Source organism: Mycteria americana, chromosome 2 (assembly GCF_035582795.1).
Source record: "Mycteria americana isolate JAX WOST 10 ecotype Jacksonville Zoo and Gardens chromosome 2, USCA_MyAme_1.0, whole genome shotgun sequence".
Lineage (NCBI taxonomy): Eukaryota > Metazoa > Chordata > Aves > Ciconiiformes > Ciconiidae > Mycteria > Mycteria americana.
This window is the reverse complement of record NC_134366.1, coordinates 93,169,099-93,190,653: the sequence shown is the minus strand read 5'-3', so window position 1 is coordinate 93,190,653 and position 21,555 is coordinate 93,169,099. Positions and strand designations below refer to the sequence as shown.

Sequence of the window (21,555 nt, the reverse complement as noted above, 5' to 3'; positions counted from 1 at the left end):
CTACCTTTGTGATAGGAGCAATCGTATGTCTTTGTAGTCTGACATGCAGGGCTCCCAAGTGTTTTGAGTTCTGAGCAGCAGCCTTTTTATAAAGAGACACTTGAAATTGTTTTGCAGACTGATAAGTAACTTTATTGTAAGTTTGCAGTTCATTTCATTTAGTTACAATCTAAATAAATTTGGGCCCCAGCTGCACTGGGACATGTCCCCTTTGCTGCAGGAGCTGATATTATCATATCTGAATTTGCAGGTTTTATACTAAAGTAAAAATTAAGTAATTTTTTTTATTATTATTATCTAATTTTGATTTTTTTTTTCATTGCCAGGAAGGTTCAGTAAAGTAAATAATTATTATATGCCACTTCCTTTTCACAATATAAGGGTTTGTCTCTGGTTTTAAATTTTATTCTTCTGTTAAAAAGAATGTTGTTAAATGTTGAATTAGTCAAAAAATGAAAGTAATCTAATTTCCTAATGCTTTTTCAAGTACTAAAACATAATTTGGACTTTTATTAACAAAGATGTACAGACTTAGCTTTCATGTAATATGACTTGCACTGACCTTATCTGGAACAGTCTTGCATTTTGTGGTCGTGTATAGCATCCACATTGTATGGGCTTTTTTTCAATAATACTCTTTTTCTCCCCCCCCGCTTTGAATAGGGATTCTGCCATTTCTAGTAACAAGACCCCCCATAACAGCTCGATCAACCACATAGAGACAGTCCTGCAGCAGCTGGATGAGGCCCAGTCTCAGATGGAGGAGCTTTTTCAAGAACGCAAGATCAAGCTTGAGCTGTTTCTGCAGCTCCGGATATTTGAAAGAGATGCAATAGATGTGAGTGTCTGCTCTTGGAGTTGCACTGCACTCCTCTTCTCGTGTAGGAATGTTTATGCTGAGATGGTTGTGTAGTTGCATTGGCATGTGGCTCAAATGACTGATAGACTTGGTTCTTACCTGAACTAAGGCTTTTGTCTTGTATATGAAAGTGTCAGGAGAGTGCCAAGCTGAGCTTTTTGATATTAACTCCAGCTCTGATTGGCTCCCAGTGCATCTCTAAACAAGTGTCTTGTAAAATCATAGTGTACTAGTTGCTTCATCTGGTAAGTTTGGTTTGAATATCAACCTACCTTGTTATAACAAGTATGCTTATATTAATATGAATAAGACTTGCAAGATGGTTTAGTACAAACCCTCTAAACCGTTGCTTTGTAGTAACACCCCTCTTCTCTTTTCCAATTCAGCAGTCTTTTTTCAGTTGACAGCTACAAGTGCTGTTTTGAATTCTGTTGTAATCTTCGGGGATGTTATATGGGCTATCTGTTTGTTTTTTAAATAAGATTCTTTTCCACCTCTGAAAATAATGCAAAAGCAGTTTAGTGCCATACCCCTGCAAAACTTCAAGAAGTTTTGAGACTATCCAAATCTTGGAGGAGGATTACAGCTTATCAGTTGGAAAATTTCTGTTTATGTGTGGGGATGTGCATACAAACAGACGTGAAACTCCACATGGAGCTTAGCTTAATAGAATTGCATTATAAAGCTTCAGCTAAGTTGATCATCTGACTTCTGTAAAACCACTAGTGCTGTACACAGTGACTGAAACTGAGTTGGTGCCTCAGAAGGTTCAGGGTTATCCATTGGTAATGATCCAGCTTGAGTATATAAATGGCTTATCTCGAGACTCTGGAAACTAGGAGTTATAGTGGTAATTTTACCTCTTTGCTGGTACATAGTAAAAGCTGCAGCTGTTGGTTAGGTATGAATGGTGTAAGGGCAAAGAGGCAGTCGGCAGAAGTGATAGCGTCTTGGTTTTTTCTGTTTTGTTCCACCACCACCACCCCACCCCCAAAATCAGGTTTAGATATCATTGCTGAAGTCTGGTTTAGCTAAGCACATTGTTAGGAGCAATGCAGGAATAGGCAGACACAGTTCCTTGATCCGTGCCCATAGAGGAAGTGAGAGTGTGTGCTCTACAGTAATAACAACTCTGGTGTAAAGGAAGACTAAGAAGGTTCTCTATTTTGCAATTCATGCTGAGGAGGTGAAACTAGTCTGCAGGGAGTTTGCTGCTTTGGTTATGTGAGAGTAGCTGTTGTGAATATGCAAGGGAAAGGCTTGGCAGAATTGTGATTGCAATAATTAGTTGGATGACTAGTATATGTGGAGGAACGTAGACAATATCCCCTTTTATAGGATTGTCAGCAACTTTACAGTCCCTGCAGAAGTGATCTGCAGTGTTCGATGGGGTCTGTGATGTTCTCAGAACACTTTTATTGAGGAAATGGCAGCTGTGGGGGGCAAGGTATATACCAAGAAAATTAATGGAAGAATTAGGTTAAAGGTTTGAGTGAAGTTCATGATTAAGGTGATTGCTCTCTGTTGTAGGTTACCTAAACCAGTATTCTACAATAGCAGAAGGCTGGTTGCAGGAGCCCTGCTTTGCAGATGTGTTCCAGTCCTTCAGTACAGGATAGCATCTGTATAGATAGTAGTACTTCTGTGTATGTTGTTTGGTGATGGCAAGCCGCATATTCCAACTTGACAGGTCTTGCTTTTTCTGAAGCTGACACTTGGCATGCTTTGCATTGTGCACATAAAACGTAGCAAAGTACCAATTACCCTGTTGAAAGAGTAGGTGTATTTTGTTTATATGGCTTGGAAACAAAAATCATGCTTATTTAAGATTGCCAACGAGCCCTCCAGGGAACAAAACGACCCTGGCTGCAGAGGGTCTTCAGCAAAATGTTCATTGCTTTGCTGTCTCTGTACCATGTCCTCTCTCTGCTTCCTCAGCAAAGCATGCTTCTCTTTTCCCTCTCCCTGAAGGCAGACATCTGTTTGGAAACTTCTGGGAAGAAAACACAGGGACTAGTTCCAGGTCAGTTGTTTGAAAGCAGAAGCTCAGCTGAAGTAACATGATAGTGAGGAGGAGCCAGATGCCAGCTAGGAACTTGCAGACCTTGTTTTGACCTCCTCCTTTGTCCTGGATTTTGTGTGACTGGCCCAGTCAATTAAGACTTGGCTGTAGGGGCAGTTCATTCAGGGGAGCATCCTGTGAGGACAGTTTTTCTGGAAGGCGAACAGGGTTTCTAGCTTGTCTTACTGCTTGCAAAATAACATAGGTTAAAATGGGACAAAGGGTTCCCCTAGCACTGCAGGGTCATACCGTGCAGCTGTGCTTCTGGGGACAGTGGTGAGATTTGCTGGCAGGCTTAGTCCTCTTCTTGCCCTTACTCTTCCCTTATTATTGGCTGACAAAATACTCGGTTTCTTTTAGTTGCTGTCTTTTATTCTGCAACTTTTCAGATTCTCTTCTGAAATTGCTATAACTGCAGCACTGTCTCTGTTTTGCCCCTTGCTCTTGGCATATAAACTTGACCTTCTCTATCCTTAGTAGACTTTTAAGTGCCATTGGTCGTGAGCTATTTGAAGGACTCTGTTGTGAAAGCCTGTGTTAACTAAAGGCAAGAAGGAGCAAAATATACGCGAAGGGTCCCTTGCTAGGGGCTATGCTATTAGTAGCATAAGGGAAGAGGTGTATGGACCTAGCCAGTGGGTAGGTAACACTGGTGGCAATGTATGCAGCCTGAAATGTGTGTCTCATCTGTGTCTGTGCATTTTTGCTTGTCTGTAACTTAAATGCCTCAAGGCCTGTGTCAGGGCTCCACACAAAGCATACCACACACTTTTCAACTTGCAGCTTTATCTCTACTCTATTTTTGGACCGTACTTACAAGATGCCTGTTAAGTCATAGAGCTGAAAAGGCAAGGATGCAAAGTGCTGGATCACAGAGACCTAACTCTTCTCCCTTGACCATTTTACCTTTTTCTTTCTTCCCAGCACATAATATTTTCCAGGTCCTGGTTAGTATTCGGTTGGTACAAGGAATGCTAGTTAGACCCTTCTGAGAAGAGACTTGTGGTTCTTTATTTCTTTCCCACTCAGTGCAAAAGAGTCAGCATCCCTTCTGTGTTATACTCTGCCTTGTGTCCTCTCAGTGTTACCTTTACATTTGTTAAAACCTGAGAATGTCAGGCAGCGCAGACTCTGCACTAGGAACTTCTTGAGCACATGCTATGGTAAGTAGTTACCCTGTGTTTGATCTGGGTTGTCCGTTTCCTGAGAGCGGTATTAATTTGTGATTCAGTTGCTTTAGATGTCTATTAGTCATTCGTCTTGGTTCTGTTTGTTTAACGCTAATTGTCTTGACAAAACTTTAAAAACAAAATAGAAGCCTGCTCACTCTAAAAGTGTTGCTCGTAAAGCAGAACTTCAGGGGAAGCCCTGAAGAGTGTGGGCAAAGAGTGCTTAATGCATGTTATTTTTGTTTTAACTCTGCCCTCAATGCATTTCAGATTTGCACGGTGGGTGCAATGGCTGAAATAGATTACCTTGAGACATCCAGTTACTGCTGAAAAAGTGTAAGGATTACTGCCCTTGCTAGGAACCCCAGCTGTAATGTGCACTGACTTCTTATCTTTTGGATGAATGTGGGACCATGCTGGAATTATTTATTTTGAATTGTGGGCTTCCTGGTCTTTTGAAGGGGACAGGGAATGTATTGCTCTTATATAGTGTTTCAGACTTTAAACAATGTGTGGGCTATGATCTTAACCTCAAGGTTGCATGAAATAACATGGGAAGAAGTTACAGTTCTTACTGTTGTTTGTTGCTTGGAGGCAGTATCACTGAAACCTCTTGGCTGAGGTGGTCGCTGTCGTTCATATCAGGTACAGTGAATCTCAGGATAGTCTGAGAGGACATAGTGACTATAATCTACTTAAGCCATTCAATTACTACAAAAATACTGACACTTAGCCACAGCAGTCTGCCATTGTGAACTTATGGTGTTTATTACTTTATTTACACTCAATTTGATAGTAAGAAAGTTAAGGTTTTGGCATCTGTTCTGAAGGGAAATAGACTGGCTTTGTTTTTATAACAGTGGTACAAGTGTGCCACGTAAAACCTTAATCTACTTTTTAATAGTGTTTAGAAAGACCATGGTGAAAGATGATGTTTGGTGGAGTTTCACAACCTTCTCTAACGCTCGGATTTTTCAGTTTGACCAAGTCTAACTACAAGTCTAACTGAACTGGATGAAAATAAGGTGGTTAAATCTGATTTGTGAGAACAGCTGTGGTGCAGTGGGTGGTTTGAAGAAACAAGTGTTAGGTGACCTCTGCTGCTTTTGATAGTGAATGAACATAGAGTTTTAAAGACGAGATGGGAAGAGCAGGTCTGAGGTGCTTGAGAGCAGGAGAGGTGGTTAGCTGGAAGTAGGCAGTTTCTCAGGTTGGACTGTCAGGAAGACTTGAAGTTTCTGAATTATTTCAGGTCAGTTAAAAGGAGGTGAAGAGTAGAGAGAGGTGATGAGACATGTTGGGCATGGACCGAGTAAAAGGGAAGTTGTGAAGGATTTTGTGGGAGGGGAAGCCTGTGTGTGTGTTGAGAGAGGAAACCACTCATAATGCATAAATAGATTGTGTGTGTAATGTTTAGAGCACATGGAAGAGAGATGAAAGAAGCTTTAAGCAGTGGCTAAAAGCCTTGTCCTGTAGTTCTTCCTGCATCGCTTGTCCATCAGCTTTTCAGTGTTACCCCTGAAACATGAGTTTCTGCCTGTTTTCACTTGGGTAGAGCAAGTTGATTGGGGTTAGGGATTGCAAATAGCTATCCCAATTGTTTGGCATCTCCCATCATGGCATGTTGCAAAACTTGAATACTTAGTGAATCAAGTAAACTTTTGCAGAACACCTTTAAAACAGGAAGTAAACTCACTGATGCCACAATTTTAAAAATAATTGCTTGATGTTTCCATTTTTTTTTGTGTGAGCAGAATGGAAACAACCCTTCAAGAAAGATTGTAGCTGACCACAGAAACTTTATACAGATGGTTTAATCTTGCTTTCTCCTCAGTTTTGTTTTTTCTACAAGGCTTGTTTTTCTGCAATTTCTCTTGTAGTTTGGCTGCCTCAGTAAACTTCATAGCTCTGATTAACCACTTGGAAAGCATAGTGGCATATTCCTTTTGCTGACAGCAAATGACTTTGGTTAAATATTTATGCAGCCAGCTACTTTGTTGCTAATGCCCGTTTAGTCAGATCCTCTTTTTGCTGTGTCTTGCTGCATAAATAGGTGTTTTCCTGTCATTTAGCACCATTCACATCAGTTTGTCCTACTCCTGAAATCATAGAACTCTGCAATAAGCCATACTTGGTTTTTTATCTATAATTTTGCTTTCCCAATGAACTGCAGTAGTTTGTGGCAAAACTCTGCTGAAAATTCAGAAAAAAAATTGATTATAAGCTTGAGGGATAAGTGTATTAAACAGACTCATTTGAAATACGTAACTGATGTGTCAAACCTGTGCCATAAGAACTAAACCCGCTTTGATCAATGGGGATTGTAAGCATTATCTGTTAGACTTAAAAACAGTTTTGTATCCTAATTAAAAGGAGCATTTTACATTTCAGCCAGGTTCTGGACTATGATATGAAAAATGCACTTGTGTGAGCAGACAAGGAGGACTTACTGTTGCATTACACATGCTAAAAAATACTTCCTTAGCTACCCTTTTCTGGACATCCGATGGCTGAGAGTAAAATCCAGAATTGAAGTGTAAACTGAAGTGCAGCTGAATAATTTCAGCATGTAAATTTAACTCTGACGTTACAGTAGTACTTTTTGGGTTTGCTTCATTTACTAAGTACCCTGCCTTTTGTGACAAGTAGCGCTTCCCAGTTGTCTGGCAAAAGTTGAAGGTGCTCACAGAGGGGTAGAGCTGTGGGGTTTTTTTGGTTTCGGGTTTTTTTGTTGTTGTTTTGGGGTTGTTTTTTTTTTTTTTTTTTGTAAAGGAGCTCGAGACTGGTGTAATTGAAAGCGAAGCTGGCACTTGATGTGTGAATTATTACTTGGTGCAGTCTGAAGAATTGAGAAGATGTTTTAGATGAACATTTTCCTTTAAAAGTGAAGATAAAAACATTTTAATTTCACCTGTTTCACAATCAATGTGTTGGTGAAGGAGTACCTTAAACAAGGCAAGGGTACCCATAGTGTTGCAAGCAAGCACTGGTTGAAGGAGAGCTGTTGTGGTTCTCAGAGATTCTTCTTCTTTAAAACTCATGCTGAAGAAGCCCATGTCTGAACCGTGTTGAACCTGATCAGTGAAGTCAATTAACAGTGAGCAACTCGAGTTCCTGACCTCCATTGTAAGTGCAACATTCAAAATAAAACCACGTTGTCTAATGAGTAAGTGAACATTGTCTTCCTCCTTTTTCCCCCAGATAATTTCAGACCTTGAGTCTTGGAATGATGAGCTCTCTCAGCAGATGAATGACTTTGACACTGAAGATCTTACAATAGCAGAACAGAGGCTCCAACATCATGCAGACAAAGCCCTGACCATGAATAACTTGACCTTTGATGTCATCCACCAAGGGCAGGATCTGCTGCAGTATGTCAATGAAGTGCAGGCATCTGGTAAGATGGCTCCTTCGTGCTATTCTGGGCAGTGGCTTTATAAGAATTATCCAGTTGTCTCTCCATGGGATGTGTGAAAGTGACAGAGATGCTGGTTAACTGTAAACTGGAGGTGTGGACTTCTTTTCCTTTTTACTCAAATCATTTGTGTTCATGAGAATATGTTGTCATTATGGCATGTAATTTTTATCTAAGAGTTGGCAACACCTGAAAAGATTTAGGGTTTTGAGAAAGGGATTCCACTCAGGAAGTAATAAAATTAGAGTAAATAGCAAGGAATTAATTTTACAGTTAATCGGAGCAATGCACTCAAGCCATAATTCTCAGCTTCCAAGTGATAAGTCTTCCATTTCAGTTTCTTATGCCCCTTCACTTAATGTTTTTAACTATATACAGTCACCTAGGGTAAATCTCAGGCTTGGGGGGGGGAATTGCATTTTTAAAGAGTGCAAAGACTACGCTCGTTTAAGCAAATGCTCCAAGGATTAAGCTGAACTTTGAGAAGGAACTGGAAAAGTAAGTGTAAAACCGTGGAAACGGGCTGTTTGTCTTCGGAAGGCTTGTAAGTCATTTCTAAAGGACTGGCTGATTACAGGTGTTGAGCTGCTTTGTGACAGAGACGTAGACATGGCGACTCGCGTCCAGGATCTGCTGGAGTTCCTCCACGAGAAGCAGCAGGAGCTGGACGTGGCCGCCGAGCAGCACCGCAAGCACCTGGAGCAGTGCGTGCAGCTGCGCCACCTGCAGGCCGAAGTCAAGCAGGTACGCGTGGGCTCTGCCCCCGCGGGGCAGTGGGCCCCAGGGCTCTGCCGCGCCGCCTGGAGAGGTCTGTGCCCACAAACAGAGGTGGAAGACCCATTCCTGCTGTGTAAAGGCTTGCATTTGGAGGGGGGGGGGGGGACTTTGAATCGAGCACCTAACTTCATCCTCTGTTGATATGGGGGTTTCTACCGTGTGTTAACAGTCCGTATTTCTACCTGGATACAAGTCCAGTATTTGAAGTGTAGAGCAATTTGCACCTGCGTTAAATAATCCATACTTTTATCATTTCTGTGGTGGTTAATAAAAATGTTCGGTGATACTCCCTGAACGCTGACCTAATACATCTACAAATGGCGATAACATAATATCGGCAGGGTTTACTTTCCGGGAGAAGAAAAATGAAGTTTTGCTTTTCCTGGCAATAAAGTGGCAAGTTTTGAGGTCCTTATCCGATAAACACCTAAACTTTTGGTGAATTTAAGATGCTGTGGGCAAAACCACTGAAGTAGGTGAAAGTTTAAAAAACAAACAAACAAAACACTAGAAAGGTAAGTGCTTTTGAGCTTGCTCACACTTGGCAGCATCACAGAAGTCTGCTAGAGTCTGTTGTATTAGTATGTCCCATAATGGCTCCTAATGCAACTTGTCCTTTTTCTGTTTGTCATGAGCTCTTACAAAAATTCATCTTCCTCATGAAACTGTGAACGAGAACTCCCAAGTTGCAAAGTAGTACCAAAGGGGTCCAGTTAGCATAGGAGAGGTGAATAGAAGGTTCCCAAAGTATTTCCAGGCAGCAGTTGGTTACTCTATAGTAGCAGACCCAAAGTTTCTGTGTAGTCTTGAATTCAGGGAATGCAAGGAACTGGTAGCATCTGCTGTCAGTGCAATCTAGGCATTAATCTCATATATGATCATCTAGTTCAAGCCTTTGCATACCTTACTGAACTATCCTGTGTCTGTCTTAGCACTTGTTCATGTTTGTAAATGCAAATTACAAATGACACCTCTCACATGAGTAATGTTTGAGATAAAGTTATTACAGATCAGGATAGATTCTGTATTCAGTTGCATAATATCTTGAGGATGAAGGAAAAAAAGTGCACATTTGCAAAGGAAAGAAAAAATGACAAGAAAGAGTGTGAAAGCCAGCTGAGGCAGTCTCATCCCTTTGCGGTACATCAGCGGGTTAGGATGGGATAGGTTAGTAAGAAAAAGAAATTGTTAATTCCCATGATACTGAAATAATATTCAGTTACAGAACAGAATATAGCACTTGAGTAACATTTCAAAGACACACTATTAAATAGTTATTTATATTGCATGCTGCCACAATAAAGTGAGTACCTTGCTCCATTAGCTTTGTTTGTATGCAAGTTAAATGTGACAAGAAAGAGACGCATGTTTAAAACCTGTGTTTGCAGAACAAGTGTTCTGTATTTTGGCAGATACAAGCAGATGGTGAACATCATGGATTGTAGATGAATATCTATGTTGCACTTAGTATGTGGTTTGTAGGTCATTCTGTAAGATCTTTGTAACATTTCTGAACCACTGCTAGCCCTGACTGAAACTGAAGCTCAAGTTTAGATTTTTAAGAAAGCACTGGAAAAAATGAGTTAATCTTGCAATAAAGATATAGGTAGTATACTATCCTAGCCAGCTGCCTTTTTTTCAGTAGACTGAGATTTTGGAGAAAAAATGGAATCTATTTATATTCCTAGTACATATCTCTATTGAGTGGGATTTTATGTTGAATTAAATGCTGTAATAGAGGTGAATTTTCAAACAAGCTTACATGAACATGTAGCTGACAGAATGTTCGTGTGTTACAAACTCCTTTTCCAGATTTTCATTGTACAGATTAACCTGCAATACTTCCCCAGCGTGAAGGCCTAAAGATCGAGTGGAACTAAAACTGAATGTGGTATTGTCTCACAGGATTTCTTTTGATCCCCTTTGGAATGCTTTGGGGCTAGCAACTTTTAGTTTTGTGATTTCAGTTGCCTTTTCAGAACACCACATCTGATTTTAGTTTTTATTAAATATCAGGAAGCATGATCTTCTCGTGTTTCCTCTGCACCAGGAAAAACTTCATAGCTTAAGCAGGTCACAGAAGGTGCTTTACCTGAGAGTAAAATGACATGGTAAACCTCCTCTTCAGTCTGTTTTGTTTGTATTTTGTTGCTGGAAGCAGTGAACACATGGTTTTCCAGTTCAATTACTGTGATTTTCTGCCAGATTTATTGTTGGTGAACTGGATGTAAGCATACTTATTATGTAGATGGGATTCTGTCTCCACAGCAAGGATTTTAACAAGGTTTCCATTTGAATTTTTCCTGCCAAATTGACATTACTGCTACTGTATTTTCACACGTGTGAAATGTGTGTGTGTGTGTATATATATATATACACACACATGTGCGTGTGTGTGTGTATATATATATATTAAAATATATAGCTTGTATTCATGTAAAAAGGTTAGACTGGAATACTGCAGGTATTTTTCCATTGGGTTCATCTTTCAGATTACTGTAATGGAGACCAGCAAACTGTCTCCTGGCTTAGTTTTTTAGTCAAATACTTGCAAGGAGTCTTTTCAGTACTAGGTAGTGAAACTTCGAGTTTAGTTAAGTCTTATCAAATAAGCACAGAAAGCAAATGAAAACATCCAGTGTTGCTTCTCCCTTAATTACCGTACCAGTTCTGCTTTGTGGCATTAAAGTTCTGTAGATCACACGTCAGGACTAGGAGGATGCAGAAGGGCCAGAAGACAAACAGAGGTTTAAAGGAAACCTGCAAAGAATTTGCTTGTCAACTTGATATGTAATAGGTGCAGAAAGGGCAAAACCAGGCTGAAGATTGCAGTGTAGGAAAACCTCAGCAGATAGATGGGAGAGGATGCTCACTGAAATAAGAAGGGACAGTTGTACATGGAAGAAGCAACACTGAAAGGAAAATGTGACCATTTTATACAGGGCAGGGACATATGAGTAGGTAGAAGCAGAGAAGTAGTTCAGAGAATATCTGTCTCATCCAGAACTCCACTTGCATGTTTGCCAGACAAACTTTTTTTTTTCTTGCCTAAAATATAGCTGCTGGATTACTTATTTCTGCAATCACTCCCACGTACTCACTTTGGAGAATGAATGCTTTGCTTTACTTAACGTGCAGCATCTGCTTGGGTCAAAATCTCTACCAAGCTCCAAAATGAATTGGTTTTATTATGCTCATTAAGCCTTTTCAGTGCAATATTGTCTGCTGCTCTGATGATGGTGTATGTTCTTGGGTATATAGCTATATATTCATGTCTGTACAACAGTGTACAGATACTTGTACCAAGTACAAGCTTGTACCCTCAAGAGTACCTTGAGCAGCCTTGTGTTCTCACGTGCAGATCTTTTGGCTTGGTTCAAACACAGTCCAGTGCTTGAGCTCTGATTGTCCCAAAATACTACTCCGGAAGAGTATCCTGGCACTCCGTATAGTGCCATATGGATATGAAAACATAGCTAGGACAGCAGGCTGAAGCAGGTGTGTCTTATGATCATGTTTAGTTAGAGTGAAAAATCAGTCCAAGAAACTAATCTTAAATCAAGCATTTATCTATAGAACTACCTGCTTGACCCTTTCAACTGTCCCAGACTCTCAGTTTCATTTCCACAGTTTTGCTGATGCTCTGCTGATGCTTTTCTAGCCTGCTGAAGGCTGGGAGGGGAAAGATGGGGTGTGTGGTCCACCCAAACAGTGAGGTGGTGGGAACATGCCAACAAACACTGGAAGGCAGCAGCCCTGGAAAAAGATCAGGTTTGCTATTTACTAGTGCCTATGTTTTCCCCTTGAGTCAGAGCAGAGGGGAGGGGAAAGTGCTGCTGGCAGCTTTCCTCCTGTGAGTTCTACCAGCTTCTGCACTTGCACCCTAACCTGCAACAAACAGGAGGGCAAATCAGTGTTGTTTGAAATGGCAAGTTCTGTACTAGCTGTCTCTGCTGTGTATGATGGAATGCCAAGTCAAGAGGAGCTTTGAATTGGTGCTGCATATGCATTCTCCTTCATTATAAATTCTCTGGAGAAGGCTAAATGTGTTTTAACCCTAAGAAGGTATGTTTCATTACACTATACCCGGCAGAATTATTTTGTAAGGTAGAGAGGAGGGGGCTTAGAACTGCTTTCATAAGACAAAATAGAAATCAAAAAGGGATTTAAAAAAATCTTCTGCCCCCCATGTTCTTAGAGTCAAATCCTTTCCTTCAAGTGTAGTTTCTGTCTACAGTCTGTTGGACCCATCTGGTTCCCTTGGAAGTTTCCCTTTTTCTTGCTCCTGAGGCTTACCTGGGCTTGCTCCCTTGAGTATTAAAAACCCACAGGTGTCTTAACAACCTAGAGACTCCCAGCTCCTTTCATGGTCCCTTTTGCCTGCCCCACACTGTGATCTGGAAGTGTCTCGTTGCAGCAAGAGACATAGTTCCAGAAGGCCAGAGCTATCTCCCCTGCCCTGCAAGGCTCCACCTGACCCAACGCTTTGTCCCCAGAGGAGCAGAATGTGCACCCAGGTATACATCTGGGAGCTGCTGTCATGTCGCACATCTACACTGCAGACTTACTCTTTTCCACAGACTTGCAGGTTTTGTATAGAACAATTCAAATACACGCTATCAGGGGAAAAAAACATGTTAGCAATTAGTTGTGCAGGCAGAAGTGGGGAAAACTGCATTACTAATACAACAATACTGCAGTCTGGATAAACATAAGACAAAAGGTGAGATTGCGATGCAGATTTGAGGGAATGGATGTTGTGTTAAGATGGCTAGACCTCAGTTGCTTCAAGCTGTTAAAGACATGTTAGAGTATACTTGGGAAGTAGACCACATGTGCCTTTGTTTTTAAGGATTTGTGTTTTAATAGGTCCTTTGTCTGGTTTCCGCCTGTGTTTTCACTCTGTGGTTATGGTGTGTAATAACCTGGCACAGTAGAATTAATAGTAGTGTCGTATGTGGATTACTAGATGAGAGTATTTAGAGTTAAGAGCTGTGACTTGGTACTTAATAAGTGTTAAGAGCTAACTGTGATTTGCTAGTTAATATAAATATTACCAGTAGTTAAAGGTCTAAAATCAATTTGTAGGAAAAGGTTAGAGAAGGTATGCTTAAACTGGTTGTTTTCAAATCAGCTGGGCCCAAATGAATTCACCCTAGAATACCTAGAAAACTGCCTGAAATAATGTCATAGACATTAGTGCTTATCTTCTCCAAACTTCTGGAGACTGGATGAGATTCTGGAGGCCTGGAACTCAACATCTGCTTTTCAAAAGTGGGAAAGGATTAGCTAAGGGAGGATTATAGGTCACCTAGTTAACATAATTCCCAGGAAAAATACTGAAACAGGTAGATTATTAAACCTGAACAGTGATGAGAAGTGGAGAAAAGGCTAACATAAATTAGTTAAGTATAGCTTCCCCTTGATAAATCTCATTTCTTCCTGACAAGGTAACAGGCCTTCTGGGTAGAGGTGAAAAAGCAGATGACACAGATGTTCCTTCTATTAAAGCTTTTAAAATAGTTTAGTTCAGTCTATCTGGCCCTAGTTTACTATGAGAATGTCATATGAGACTACATTACCATGAATGATAACTTGCTGGAAAACTTTACTCAGTAACAAAAGTTACTAAGACACTCACTGGATTGGAAAACAGATTTCAAAATTTAAAAAAAATATGTAGAAGTCTGTTTGTATTTGGATACTAGTTCATGTTTTCAGTCAGAAAATCTACATGTTAGAGTAGAGATTATACTTTTAAATTTGAAGATAAAGGGAAAAGAAGATGGAGAAGGGATTTGAGTTCATCAGAAGACACTAGACTACAGTTCAGAATTGTCTTGATGTATGGAGGATTGTGCTGCAAGAAGGATATGAATTTCATTAGTGACAAATAGAGAGTATGATGTACTGGCAGGAATAATCAGCTGAACAAATATAGCACAGGGGTAATTACTGGCTGGGCAGCAGTTCCCTATAAATGTTGTACAGATGACAGTGGATAACCTGAATTATGCCCAGCTTTACTCAGTATTTGAAAGATTTTCATCAAAATGATTGTTATCAACTGGAGAATGCTCGTAAAAGAGCAGCGAGAAAAATTAGGTGGCTAACTTCACATAGGAGAGGTTTAAGAGACTGGGGTCAACAAGAGAAGAGGGGCCTAGAGGAGGGAATAGAGTAATGTTCTTGAGAGAGGAGAGGGAAAAACAAAGCTGATGCTAAGAGGGAGGAAATGTTTGGGGTTTTTTTGTCTGTCACGGGCAGGAAAAACAAAATGAGCTGAAATTAAAGTGAGAAAGATGTGAGTGTTAGATGTTAGAAGACTTATGGTGATAAAAATGTCTGGTGAGAGTGTAGGATGTCTGTTATTGGAGTCTTGAGTAATGAACAAGGCACAGATCTTTTGGGAGGGGCCTTAAGGTTGCATGTTCCTGGTGTTAATAAGGAATGCACTAGGTGGCCTCCTGAGGCTTCTCCCCACCTGCGGATTCTTCTGGTTTCAGTGGACATGTCAAAGAAGGCACATGCTGAAAACAAAAACTCTTTAAGCAATTAGAAGACGCTCAGTGGTCACATTTTTCTCAACATTAATATTCAAAATTATTTGCTTATTTTTTACGAAGCTGCATGTCCTCAACTTACATTACTGACAGTGGCTCTTAGGCAAATACTGCTTGTAACTTGTTCCTGTTTTCCAGGTGACAGAAATGGTATTCAGAAACACAACCTTATTCAGAATATAAACCGAAACCAGAAGCCTGTAGTAGTTGACTGAAAGATAGGAGTTGTCAGCTAAGTGAAATTATAGTGAATGTCATTCACTGTGTTTATTGAATATGTAATTAACTGTAAATATATAATTAATAAATTATTTAGTCATCAATTCCAGTACTACATGTGACCCTAAATGTTTTTGTCCCTAGCAATGATGTTTTTCTTGCTGGTTGGCAGTGGAATTGCATATTTCACGGTCTTCTCTTTTGCTACAGGTTTTGGGCTGGATCCGAAACGGGGAGTCAATGTTAAATGCTGGGCTTATCACTGCTAGCTCTTTGCAGGAGGCAGAACAGTTACAGAGGGAACATGAGCAGTTTCAACATGCAATAGAGGTAAAAGCACCATTTCAGTGACCATAGCCAAGAAGTCCTGTATTACAGTTAATGAGTCTCTGTAAATAGCACTGCAGTAAGGAGATGTATCTCTTCTGTCCCTTTTCATACTGTTGGGTTAACGCTACAATATTTTGAGTTTAGGAAAAGCTGTTGAAATCATCTTATGGCAAAGAGATAAAAACACTTACTGGGAAGGCGAGGTTTTTGTTCTTGTTCATTTTGGAGCTGCAATTCCAGGTGAACACATCTTCTCAGTGCCTTTTTGCATCTTTGTAAAGCGATAGCCATTTTCTGATTGGAGAGGAATAAAAAAATTGTAATAAATCAAACAAGTCTGTTCACAGCGATTTTGCCAAAAATGGTGTTTCCCTTTGTTAGAATACAACAAAATAATGCTAATTGTTAAAGTTAAGAATAAATGGAACAGCAAACATCAGTTTTGTGTATTCTCATATGGTCCTCTAATGTTTCCATTTTTGTTTGATAGCAGGTTTCACTGAAATTTGTGTGTGGTGGTGTGTCCATACTCCTGCCATGATTTCAAACTAAACCTATCAGATTGGTCATATCTCTGCAAAAAATAGGCACAGATCTTAAGATTGACTGGAATGCAGTATTAGTAAATTGTATGTGTGATTGAGGGACTTTAAGGTGATATTGATGATATATAACACAATTCTTTTTAAGAACTTTACTGTTCTTGAAAGAGTAACCAAAGTTATGATTGTTTGGGAAAACTATTTTCAGCAGCAGTCTGTTGTGCAGTAACTCTTCATGTTCGTCTGCCATTCTGGGTTGGGGGTTTGTTTTTTGGGGTTTTTTTTTGTTTGTTTGGGGTTTTTTTTTTTTTTTTTTACAGTTTGCACTGTATGTACTCTCATTTTGAGAGCTTTGGTAACTCTTAATTATAAAAATCATGAGACCTCTAGTCATCTGTCAATTTAAGGAAAGATTATTAGGAAGCTTAAATTCTGAGTTTTCTGGATCATTCTGTACTTGGATATAATAATATTTATTAAAGTTAGAGGTTCCAGATTTTAGGCAAGTATATGTTCACACAGAGAACTACAGTTAAAAATTTGCTTACACTGAATGGAGAATTGTCTTTTGTATTGTCCTGCATGCCTGCACCTTCGTTTACTCACTACTAATGTACAAAAGACTCTGGTAAAGCTGTGAGGACAGTAACAGCAGTCAAGCCAAAATAAGATACACGCTTCCATCTTCTTCTCCCCCACATGAAGGGAAAGAAAATGAACCTGAAATTCAAAATTATAACAAAGTGTACTGCAACATAGATATGCCATGTGTGGCTTAATACTATGCAGTGGCTGTTGCTTGTAAACTGCTACTCGTTGATTTGATGATAAAACTCTACAGGATTTATTTCCTTTGTATTTGCATAAGTGAAGTCATGCAGTGACTAATATTAGACAGTTATTTTTAGTTAATGGGCGTTCATGCATGTGTATAGAAGTGTCATTGACACAGTGGAAATGTAAGCCTTTGAGGTCTTCAGGAAAATGTACTGAAGTGTTCCACTGAACTCCTGAATTTTCACCTCTTCTCAGAAAACGCATCAAAGTGCCCTGCAGGTTCAGCAGAAGGCAGAGGCAATGCTGCAGGCTAATCACTATGACATGGATATGATCCGGGAGTGCGCAGAGAAGGTTGCTTCCCACTGGCAACAACTGATGCTGAAGATGGAGGACCGTCTCAAGCTTGTGAATGCCTCTGTTGCCTTCTATAAAACTTCTGAACAGGTACAGAAATGCTACGTGATCTGTGTCTGCCTTGGTTAATTCTTCAGTGTGGCATAAACCAGCATTACCTAAAAAAATGGTTGACTAGGTTTGGTTATATTTACTAATTTGATAACAGCTGCAGTTATACAAAAAATGCAAAAAGCAAATCCTCTTACTAGCTGCCTTAGAAAGAGAAACCATGTGTTACAGCCTTTCAGTATATAAACTGGTCTTGTAAGACAAAGGCTTTTTACCAAGGCCTGTAGCGACAGGACAAGGGGCAATGGTTTTCAACTGAAAGAGGGTAGATTTAGATCAGATATAAGGAAGAAATTTTTTACAATGAGGGTGATGAGGCACTGGAACAGGTTGCCCAGAGTAGTTGTGGATGCCCCATCCCTGGATGTACTTGAAGTAAGGTTGGACAAGGCTTTGAGCAACCTGATCTATTCAAAGGTGTTCCTGGCCATGGCAGGAGTGTTGGACTAGACGATCTTTAAAGGTCCCTTCCAACCCAAACCAGTCTGTGATGAATGAGTCATAGACAAATTGTACTAACTACTAAGAGACTACAGTGTAATTGATCTGGCTACACTTGCTTCAATTAGCAAACTTCAAAGAAGGTACACTACCAAAGTGCAGTGGTTATTGGTGAAGACTCAAATCTTCATCTGGCTCTTCTATCACTCTCCCCTTTATATTTCTCAGATTCTTATTTTTAATCGAGAAAAGTCTTGTAAAACATTTTCAAGATGAAACACACTGTACAAGTGCTTAGTTGGATTTCTGCTTGTTTCAAGAAGTTTTGCTTAAACCATAAAAAAGTTACACAGAGGTTTTAATGGAAGTACTTCAGGTGGCTAATTCTGGTTTTTGTGTGGGAGTCAGAGAAAAATCAGCTTCATCCTACTTGTCCACAGAAGAGTTAGGGGGAAGGTTGGCAAGGTTGCTTCCTCTGCAATTGTATCTTAAGCCCATCCTGAACTATGCAGTCACAGAGGCGGAGAAAGATGAGCAACTTTAGGGATAGCCTTCTAAGCAATTCCACGTAAGCAGGCCAATGCTAGCAAACCTGCAGCCAAAGTTTGTTGTCTTCTCTTAAGTCCCAGTCAAAACATGTCAGAAGCTAAGGTAAATGTAGGGGATAGACTGGTTTTCCATTTTTTTGGCTTGAATTTGGAATTTTTTGTCTTACTGAATTATATTCGAGTTGGACTACTTCTTCCTGATAGGTGTGCAGCGTGCTGGAAAGCCTGGAGCAAGAATATAAGCGAGAAGAAGACTGGTGTGGGGGAGCAGACAAACTGGGTCCCAACTCTGAAACAGATCATGTTACTCCCATGATAAGCAAACATCTGGAACAGAAGGAGGCATTCCTAAAGGTAGGGTTTGCTATTTTTTGTGGTCTTCTGTGTCTTGAAAATCATGCAGTCAAACGCTCACTCCTACAGTGCTGAAATGTGTGTGGAAAGCAACAGTGCCACTCAAAAGCTACAGGTATGTCCCAAACTGCAAAGATGTGGGAAATAGCACGTTAACTGCTTCTGACAGTGATTAGAGTACTGCCAAGTGCATAAAATTGTAGCCAGTTTTATAAATATATTTCCTGTTGAACTTCAATAGATGTCAGGTCTCCTACTGTGACTGAAGAGGAATTGGGAATCACTGCTTTGAGCAACTGTCATTCTAAAGAATGCTTGAAGGCTGCTGCTTTGGAAGAGAAGTGACAGTCACATAGTGCCATTGCTGCCTGTGCATCAGAGCAGCTCTCAGATGTACTTGGACTACAGTAGAGTATGGAAGGAGGAAATTGCTAGACAAGCGTTTGGGAGTAGTTGGGTTTGTGTAATAGTCTGCAGATAAATGAAAAGTTTTTGTTCCAACTAATGTCCTAGTGAAGACGGTTATTGATCATACTGAATATATGTGTAACGGATGCTTGCAAAGCAGTGTAACTAACCTTGTAACCAAAGGCTTTTTCCAGCATCACCTTGAAAGACGTCAGAGTATAAAACTTAGTTTTATTAAAAATCTTTTTGTTCTTGGTGCACTGATGAGAACATTCAAAAACGTATTAGCATAGCTCTAAGTATACTGTCAGCCAGATCTTTCTGCAGCTGGCATGTGAGTTTCCAGTCTTTGTGTTAAAACAATTTGAGAAATGGCTTAGTGTCTCTGTTACTGGACCTAGCCATGCTACCTTTATCTGACCTTTTAAAGTAGCATTTCATGTTCTGCTTATTAAAAATAAGGCAGCCAGCCCATATGTAGTACTTGGTGTACATTAAGATGAAGGCAGCAGCTGAGCTGAGTGTTGGCAATACAGTGGTGAGGACTGAAAGCTCTCAAGGCCTTGCCTTAATATTTTAAGGGCATGTCTCAATATTTTAGCACTTTGGTTTCACTTCAGCAGAGTGTTTACTTTTTGTTTAAAGTAGTGGTGGATGTTTTGGAATATCCAGGTGATTACAGAAGCATGTGAACTCTGTTTATGCAATAAATAACTTCAAGTGGCACATGGCACATACACAAAACAAACTTCTCTGTGAGCTCTGAGTCATGCTGAAAGTTCTAGAGCAGGTAATTGCTTTTCAGGATCTTCAGATAAAAAGTAATAGTATTTTGTTTGGGTTTTTTTCTGCCAGATAAGTAAGGATTAACTGTTATTTGTTGGGAAAACTATTTTAGTGCTTGGTTTGGCTTACTTGTAGACACATTTAACAAGCAACACTTTTTAAAATTAGAGAGGGTGGGAAATGCACAAAAAGGGGATGAGGAAGGTCCTTCATCAACTTCTGGATGTGTATGTGTGCATCTTCAAAGAAAGTAATACCATTGACTCTCTAGGCTTGCACACTGGCTCGGAGGAATGCTGATGTCTTCCTGAAATACCTGCACAGGAACAGCGTAAACATGCCAGGGATGGTGACACACATCAAAGCACCTGAACAACAAGTCAAAAGTAAGGGGTTTGTTGTTCTTTTTTTCTCCAAAGAACATGATCGTCATGTATTGTGGTGTGTGTGATGATGGGGGAGTGAAGCCTGCCCAAGTGGAAGGGGTTCTGTCAGGCTTAACAGGAAATAATTAAAATTGCTCGCACACTTTGAAGGAGCTGCCGGTTATTAAATTCTCTTATACCCAAATGAAGTTACTTTGAATTTATTTATCTCCTGCTTACACTTAATCTTCTTTCAATTTGAGACTCAAATGTGCTCCTTTTGTTCAGAGAATGAGATAGTAAACTTCCACATGATAATGTTTGGTCTGAAGCCAAATGGGAGCTGATCACTGTAAGCTTACTCAGTGTGTTAGTGTGGTACATTCTGTGAGTTCCTTGGGAGTGCCAGGGTGATAGAAGATAATCCCTCAAATGATGCCCTTGGACCCTTCATGTAGTTGAATCAGTATTAAGGAACTTCATGAAGTATAGGATAACTGACATCATGTTTAAATTAGATGTGTAATAGGTAGTAGCTGAGGTGAGGCAGGAAAGAACTAATACAGGGGGCTTGGGTTTTACTGGGATTAATTCAATATAGTGCAGCTTTAAGGTGTAACATGCGCTGTGGGGAATGGAGTAGAGAGAAATCTGTAGGGCTTTCCAGGACAAAAGGACAGAAATTAATAGTGTATGCATAACTGATGGGTGAGGTAGGCAGAACAGAGATCAGAGAGAGATGTTCAGAAATAAATATTGCATTTTACTCATTTATGTGCCAGTTGTATTCTGCTTGATGCATTTTGAAGCTGTGACTCAACACTCAGACCGTGCTACAGACTTAGAACCAGAGAAGTCTAATTGTCTAATTAATTGCTGTTTGCAGCTACCCAAAGGGGAGTTATGCAGAGAATGGAGCCAAACTCAGAGGAACACAGCAGTAGGACCAGAGGAAACAGCAAGGAAAATTCTGACTGGATATAAGGAGAAAGTGTTACAGCAAGAGTGAGAAAGCACTGGGTAGAGCAGGTGGCCCAGAGAGGTAGTGGAATCTCTGCCCTTGGGAATTTTTAAAACTCAGTTGAACAAGCCCCTGAAAAATTTGGTAGTTAGTCCTGCTTTGAGGAGGAGATTGGAACAGATGGCCTCCAGAGGTCACTTCCACCCTAAATTATTTGATGACTCTATCAGAAAAGGACATGCTCACTGCTTCACTTTACTACAAAGGGAAAACAGTTTGTGTTAAACTTACCCACGTATCTGACAGTACTCAAATTGAAAATCTCCCTGTGTTGAATTTTTTGTGTTGGAAAGAAAATAGGGTATTGGCCATACTTTTCACCCTAAGGAAATAATTGGATTGTGGCAGTTGAAACTTTGAGCATGTAGGGCTAAAACAAAGGATTGTTTTTCCTCTGTCCCCAAGGCTGTACAAGTTATAGAGCTGTACAAGACAAAATCTAAACACAAAT

General features: G+C 40.1%; 1 protein-coding gene across 7 annotated transcripts in view; it reads left to right on the top strand.

The window, feature by feature from the left end:
• The window catches only part of TRIO (trio Rho guanine nucleotide exchange factor), a 259,780-nt gene that overhangs the window by 134,557 nt on the left and 103,668 nt on the right, over positions 1-21,555 (top strand). For all 7 annotated transcript variants that reach the window (XM_075494017.1, XM_075494016.1, XM_075494018.1 and 4 more), the window contains 7 exons: positions 664-838; positions 7,292-7,487; positions 8,083-8,249; positions 15,275-15,394; positions 16,969-17,160; positions 18,375-18,524; positions 19,990-20,104. In XM_075494017.1, the coding sequence (XP_075350132.1) occupies positions 664-838; positions 7,292-7,487; positions 8,083-8,249; positions 15,275-15,394; positions 16,969-17,160; positions 18,375-18,524; positions 19,990-20,104 (1,115 nt within the window). The remainder of the gene's footprint in view (positions 1-663; positions 839-7,291; positions 7,488-8,082; positions 8,250-15,274; positions 15,395-16,968; positions 17,161-18,374; positions 18,525-19,989; positions 20,105-21,555) is intronic.